The sequence below is a fragment of the Belonocnema kinseyi genome, chromosome 8 (genome assembly GCF_010883055.1).
Source record: "Belonocnema kinseyi isolate 2016_QV_RU_SX_M_011 chromosome 8, B_treatae_v1, whole genome shotgun sequence".
NCBI lineage: Eukaryota > Metazoa > Arthropoda > Insecta > Hymenoptera > Cynipidae > Belonocnema > Belonocnema kinseyi.
In genome coordinates this window covers 98733043-98740386 of record NC_046664.1, presented here as the reverse complement: position 1 = coordinate 98740386, position 7344 = coordinate 98733043, and the positions used below count along the sequence as shown (strand labels likewise).

The 7344-nt window shown below is 33.5% G+C and overlaps 1 protein-coding gene across 1 annotated transcript in view; it reads right to left on the bottom strand.

Annotated features, from left to right (window-relative positions):
* Window positions 1-653: 653 nt before the first annotated feature.
* The window catches only part of LOC117178225, a 23119-nt gene continuing 16428 nt past the window's right edge, over window positions 654-7344 (bottom strand). Inside the window, exons 3-4 of the mRNA XM_033369534.1 lie at window positions 1556-1664; window positions 654-1307 (exon numbers count right to left, since the gene is read on the bottom strand). Of these exons, the coding sequence (XP_033225425.1) occupies window positions 1080-1307; window positions 1556-1664 (337 nt within the window). The 3' untranslated portion in view covers window positions 654-1079. The remainder of the gene's footprint in view (window positions 1308-1555; window positions 1665-7344) is intronic.

The following is a 7344-nucleotide window of genomic DNA, read 5'->3' as shown; positions in this document are numbered from 1 at the left end:
TGCGTCGTACGATTGTTATCTGGGTGTAATTAGTTCATTTTTTAAAAGAAATTTCCCCAACAATGCATCCAATTTAAAATTATCCTAATCACATATTTTTAGCAACAACTTAAAACAAAAGCAGAATTTCATAATAGTGAGGTATCCTAATTTACTAATAAACTGGCGCCTCGAAAATGAATCAAGATAAAATCACGCGATAAGTGAACGGAAACATAGTAGCTTCGGCACAATGCTTGAAAAATAAATGATTCCAGAGTCCAAGCGAAGTTTTGGTACGAAAATGTAACTTTTTAGACATTATGAACTATCTACTGAACTGTATGCGAAAGAATAGTTTTTTGGTTTAATGAATTCTTCAAATATACTAAAATGGGACGGTAAATAGTTAATGCATTGATTTACATTTAGAGACTAGCATATGGCGTTGGTGCAAACGGCACTTAAAAATCATTCTAGTTCTTGAAGCGTGAAATCTTTTAACTCGCTGCGGTTACACGTTTTAGTAATAATTTAAATATTATATGCGGTCCAATGGCTGATATTTCCTAGTACAAATTTTTCTTTTATTAAATTAGAGTTGAGCATGATGAAAAAATTGAATAAAAATATATGCAGCCTGGAGCAGAGTTTTGGAGAGTTAAAAATTCTTATTTTCGTATTTAGGAATAATTTATTAATTTTTACATAAAAATTTTTTTATTCGCTTCTTTTGACCTTCGATTTTGGTAAAAGTTTATTTTTCTAACCTCTTTCAACTGGTTTAACTCATGCCATAATAAAGAAAAAAATATCACACTAATTTTTCTGAACATAAACATCTTATTACTATTAAAAAAAGGAATATAAGTACCAAATGTTATATTTAGTGATTCAAAATTATTTGTATCGGGATCCTATCGCGGATTTTGTAACCGGAGATGTGGTAGTTAAATTTCTTTCCTTATGAGTAAGACAGTGTTTCGTTCTTAACAATTTGTATTTGGAATCCATTAGATTAAAGGATCTGCGAAAAAAGTTTTCCCTTATTTTGCGCCATTGTTTATATCATTTGGTTTTCCAAAATATTTGCTTCATTTTCATGTTTTCTTTAATTCATCGATCGCTTTGTCAGATTTATTTTTCGTGCTCTTATTTAGCTTCGCAGCAAGATTTATAATATCCTTCATTAAAATCACTTTCCCTGTCTTTTTCTGATAGTATTCTTTTATCTCCTTCTTATCAGAGCTAAAGTTTAATAGATGAGAAATTTCCAATTCATCGTCTTTGCTTAAACGCCTTGACCTAGGCTTATGATTGTGCACATCCTGCAGAAAAAACATACATGCAATGAAAGTATTTGACAAACTTTTTCGAGTAACAAGTTACAATCCTGAAATGACCACTCTAAAACATTTTGAGTAAAGAGCAAAAATTATAGGTAAAAGCAATCATAAAACCACAATATTTAAATAACAACTACAAGTGCTTTATTAATATAAGCCGTAGTAATTAAAGAAAAATTAATTATTTTGGACTATACTGAATAAATGAAAATTTAACGAGATAAACCTACCTCAGAACACTCATGATTATGTTTTAAGTTAACTTCTCTCACTTCTAAAGCTTTTCCATTTTTTGTTGCAGTCACTACGAATGAGGCCTTGCAACCTTTTTGTGCTGTACTGTAATGCAAATTTCAAACAAGTCAATATTAGAGGCACATGCAAAGTTCATTAAAAGTTGTGAAAAAGCACATTTGTTGATGATTTTGTTGTATTCTCTTATTTAGTTTAATTTAAAGTGTTTAATTTTAAGAGAATTGTTGTACCTAGTGGTAGGTGTATCATCTTATTCGGAAAAGGTGTAGTACATAGAATGTTTATGTTTATCATATACGTCATTCTAGAATAGATCGTCTGGACGTGGCATAGTTGTACGTAATTAAAAAAATGAATATTTACATGCAATGTTCCAGAATATTCGCAGAGTTGAAGTTTACTATTTATAAGTGCTAATATTTATTTCTCATTCAAAAAATGATTGCTCCTTATTTCATTTATACTCTCTTCCTTTTAAGGGCTTGAGAGCCTTTACAGAACCATTACACGTATTCTTACAAACAAGTCTTATATTATATCTTACTAACTACTTGCTACATATCGTCTTAATTACTGTTCTTACTTCTGAGCCCTTGTAACCTTGCCCTCGACTTCCGTTTCCCCCTACCATGATCGATCTCAAAATTGGATTCTATTCCGCAACACTACTTCCTAATTCTCCTTTAGGAATCATTGGCCTTTTTCCTACTCTGTACCAACAGCTCTCTCTCTCTCTCTGTCTCTCTTTCAGATCTTCACCCTTCTTCATCCATTCCTCGCCCTGACCATTTCCAATCAAAATCCACTTCATTCTCTCTTCTATGCCTCCCTCCTCTATCACCTGTACACCTTTCTAACACATGCAACCATATTTCCTGATCATGCTTACACACTCTAGACATATTCTCTTTTCCATTCATCCAATATCTTACTTGCATACCACATTCAAACCTCATTATATCTCCTCCTCCTCTCTATATTCATAACCTACCAGCCACACGCATGTGTAATTCTGCTTCCCTTTATCCTTTTAGTTTCTTTTCAAAATTCCAGGCTCTTTTCAGTTGCCTGATAATCATTTTCTCTTATCCTATTTCTTCCCTCAGTATATGACCTGGACTGCTACACTTCACTCTCATATCCTATCTTAAAAATCTTTTGTGCATTTTCCACTCTTATGCTTTTTCCATCCAAAAAATTCCAACTTAAAACTGAGCATACTAACATATCGAAGATCAAAACTCTCATCCTCCAGTTTTCCTTGAACCTTCTTTTACCTATACCACATACTTGTCTTATTACTTTGCTCGCGCATTCTGATCTCTTTCCCACCTGCAGTTCGCTTCCTCTCACATAGAACAAAAATCCTAGTTAACAAAACTCCTCCACCAACTCTATCATCATCGTATGAATCTTTCATTCGTATTTTACTTTCTATACTTTTTTTCTAAAACATATTATCTTAGTCTTATTCATGTTCACTGTTGACCCTTTACTGTCATATACACTTCGAAAACTCTCATCAGATTAACTCTTCTTTCATCACCCGATAATAGCACTAGGTCTTCTGCATATGCTAGTGACACTTTCCCTCTTCCTAATGTTGTCATCACGTGTGTAATTCTGTTCACTAAACCCTTTGTAAGCGTACATAGTCAATGCTGAAGCTCATGGGACACAAGCGTCTAGTCTCTGACTAGCAACTTTTGACGAGCGGATCTGTGTACAAACCGAACGGGGTCTTGTCCTCCGGTCGACTACCTTCGTCTCATTTCGGCAGTTTGGTTCGTACATGCGCTTTTACAGTCAAGTTGTCTTCGCGTAAATGCAAACATGGAAGAGTGTGAAGCCTGTAATGGTACGTTTTTCAATACATTTAACTTAATTCGACATCTTAAATATGTGATGTAAAGATTTGGAAACACCAAATCAAACCATTCTTCGACCGACAATGCAATAATGAATTGTAGAAAAATTATTTCTTCTGTCTTACGGTCACGGCAAAATAAAAATAAATTAGAGCTATCAATTCAACTCCATTTATTTTTAGAACAAAAATTAAAACTTCGACGACGTTTCAGCATCACTGCATGCCTTTTTCAGAGTATCTTAGTTTAAAACGATTTGTAAGCGAAACAACAATCATTCCAATTTTGGAGTCAATACGTGTCAATTTTTGGTGTATCATAATTAAAAATAGTTTATACGTTATTAAAGTTTAATAAAAGTAAGACTCCAAACAATTATTGAGGATGAGTAAAAAGAGAAAGCCTCATAAAAGTGTTTTGGAAACATAGACGCACATATGACTTTCCAAAACACTTAAAAACTATTTTGATGGCATTTATGCGTTCTTCAGTTTGGAATACAGAACTTAGGTGCCTTTTTTTGTTTTATATGTGTATTGTATCAGTTCAAAAACTGAAAAAATCAGTTTTAAAAGTCATCACATTTCCTATTACAGTTAAACAAGTTGAATAGGTTCACATTCTTTTAAACTTTAAATTCTCCTAACTTAAAATTGTTTGATATTAAAAATTTTAATCCATAGTTCTTCGATTTTCACCATTTGTAAAGTAATCGTTATTAAAACATTAATAGTCTTTAATCTATAATTACGCAATTTTGAATAATTTTTTTTGATTTAGAAACAAATCATTTGTAATGTTTCAGTTTGGAAATTATTACGCACTTATTAAGGCTTTCAATCTGAAATACATTTGCAGTATTTCAAAGGTATCAATTTCAAAATCTTGAAAATTCAATTTCTGGTAAAATGATAACTATTTTAGGTATTTATAAACCTTTTCTTTATGAATTGCAGAATTTGAATTCTGGAAATCGGCTCAAGAGGAAGCCACACTCTGCAAGTTGATGAAGAGAGCATCGGAAGATAATAATGCTTATTATCTTTTCCATCGATCGGGAAAGAAGCGTATTAAACAGCTTCGCAAAAAATTTATTTGGAAGACTTCAGCAAAATTGGAAGGTGTTGCCCGGCAATGATGCAAACAATACAGGACCAGAAAGGAATCCATGTTAATTTAGAAAAAAACGCACTTTGGACACGATAAAAACAACGGGTATCTTCAGCTTACCAAAGATTGAGAGAATTATGCTAGCTGATTGGATAAAAATTAGAATACCTATTGATAGAATTATCAGGGATATAACAGACTTGGCCAAAATTAAAAAAATGCACACGACTTAAGTTTGTAGTTAAAAAGGATATGCACAATACTGTTAAAGATTTTTAATCTGGACCATGATCGCATAGACAACAACGATGCTTGGAGTGTACATTTGTAGATCCAGCAGCAGAAGCAGTTGGGTTTTGACTATCCTGTTCTATATTATATCTATACACAATTATTAATTTAAAAAAAGAACAACAAAATTAATTGAATTATATTTCATTTACATAAGTTGAAAAACTCCCAATATATTACTAAAATCCTGTTTTTTAAATTCAAAAATCGCGCCAAATACTTTGCTCAGAGGCCATACACATGAAACTTCCGAAATGAGGCGAAGACAGCCGACCGGAGGAAAAGATCCCGTTCGGGCTGTACACAGATTCACTCGTGCAACTTTTGCGTCCCATGGAATGCGGCGCGCGCAACTTAATACTCGCAGAGGCCAGGAGTAGCTTATACTTTGCGTGAAACCTATGTAGTTTATTTTATTTTCATATAATTGCTTACAAATTGAATAGAATTTTAGAAAAACAAATTGGAAAAGCTTTGAGATTTGTACTAAATAACTAACTTATAATAAATTATTTATTAAAACACTTTTCTATCCATGGGAGCTATTAATACTTTTTGCGATATAATTAATATGAAGTATTTGCATATAAATCTGCGAGTTTCGACATATTTATTCTAATGGTAAATATTGCTAAGGGTATTTATTCTTGTGGTAAATATTTATAAGTCTCAGCTAAGATATTTGATAATATAGAATTCTTAGAATTGCAAATATAAATTACTATAAATAATTTTCCTATCCTGAACGCTTCCAACATTTCATAATAATTGAAAAAAGTCATAAAAGAAATAAGTGGGAATATGTATGATAGATATTGATAAAAATATGATGCAAGTAAACAATTCCATTTTATTTGATTTATTTTCTTATCTCATATATCATATAATACACTAGTATGTAATTCATTTACAAATATGAAAAAAGTATAAACGGTAAAAATTGAGAATTCTAAAAGAGAGGTTGTATTTATGGTGCCATTTTTGTATGAATCTAATATATGTTTGAAAACAATATTAAAAAACGAAGTTCTTAAAAAATTAAGTTATTAAACCAATTTTTTTATTTAGGAAATATTTTTTGTAATTTCGTTTGTATGGTTTCAAATTTATCAATGAGTTGGCATATATCACCTGAGTACATTACATGCAAATATAATGTTGGTATTTCATTATTACATATAGATACGGAACGACATATCATAATACAGTGAAAATCTTCAATAGCCCTCCCTTCTATAGCCTTCCCGAGAATTGAATTCGCGCCGCATGTAGGCGTGATAGGTATTGCGCGGGATCTGTGGCTGCCACTCAGGCGAGCAGTCAGGCGAAGTATTATCGAGCAGACATGCGAAGTATTATCTCGAAGTTATTGGAGCAATGTCAATGAAAAAGAGCTGTGAATATCCATTCATTTTAAGCAAAAATGTTATACTACGGTTTAAAATTAATTATTTACTATAAGATTTCTGATAATATTTATCAGAAATCTAAATTTCTTCTGAATTGATGGCGCTGTCGTAGCTACTCAATAGGCTCTACGATTCGATAAAAGAAAACAAAGAAGAAGTATTAGATAGACGGAGATTATGATAATTTCGAAACAAAAAGTAAGACCTGGCCTTGGCATACCATGAGATCATCTCTGTCTACCTTACATGGTAGAAACAGAGGTTCCATCGAATTCAGGTACCGGGAGTCCCAACCTCCAACTGTCGAGTGTTGTCGCTAGAATTGTGAAAACTGTGTTTTTCGAGAACAGTTAATCTCATATTTATAGAAGTAAGTTTTTTTCTATTAAATAACTTTTTCGTATGTCTGGCTATGAAGGTGCGTTATGTGTTATACGCGAAAGTGCGTGATTTCACTTGCAGTGTTTTGAGAAAAGTTTTGATGCAAAAAAGTGATGTAATTTAGACTGCTTCTATCTTCTAATGAATTAATAAAGCGAGCAATAGAGTATCTAGACCAGTGATCCCAGAACTGAAACGAGATGTGGTCTAATACTATAACAGGGTTATGTCCGTGTGAATATAGTGGGAGACGATGTAAATGCTGAGTTGTGCGCGCAACCCATTTCTCCTGTTCTGAATTTGAAAACTCGAAGATGCACGATTGACCGTCGGAACACTTCGGCGGTTCTATTTATATCTCTATCTGCATTATCCTTGCATGCGGGGCTCTACAAGGATGGACGAACCCCTTTCCCTAGCTTCTCGTGGGAACAACAATGACAATACCAAACATAGTTGTAGTAAATGCGGTTCAAAACAACAGAACGCGCAGGGCTCCCGACAATGGGTCGGTCAACAATGCCGACCAATCTAGAGCTGGGGGAGCCAATGAAAATGGATTCAATGCGATGGATCGGCGGGATCTCGTGACCTTTGCGTGGGCGGAGCAACTGAATCACGACTTGCTAGACTGCTACGATGCGAGTGTGGCCCGTGAACGGGGTTACATGGCACGGCTGCATGCTCTGTGGTGCGAGAATCACC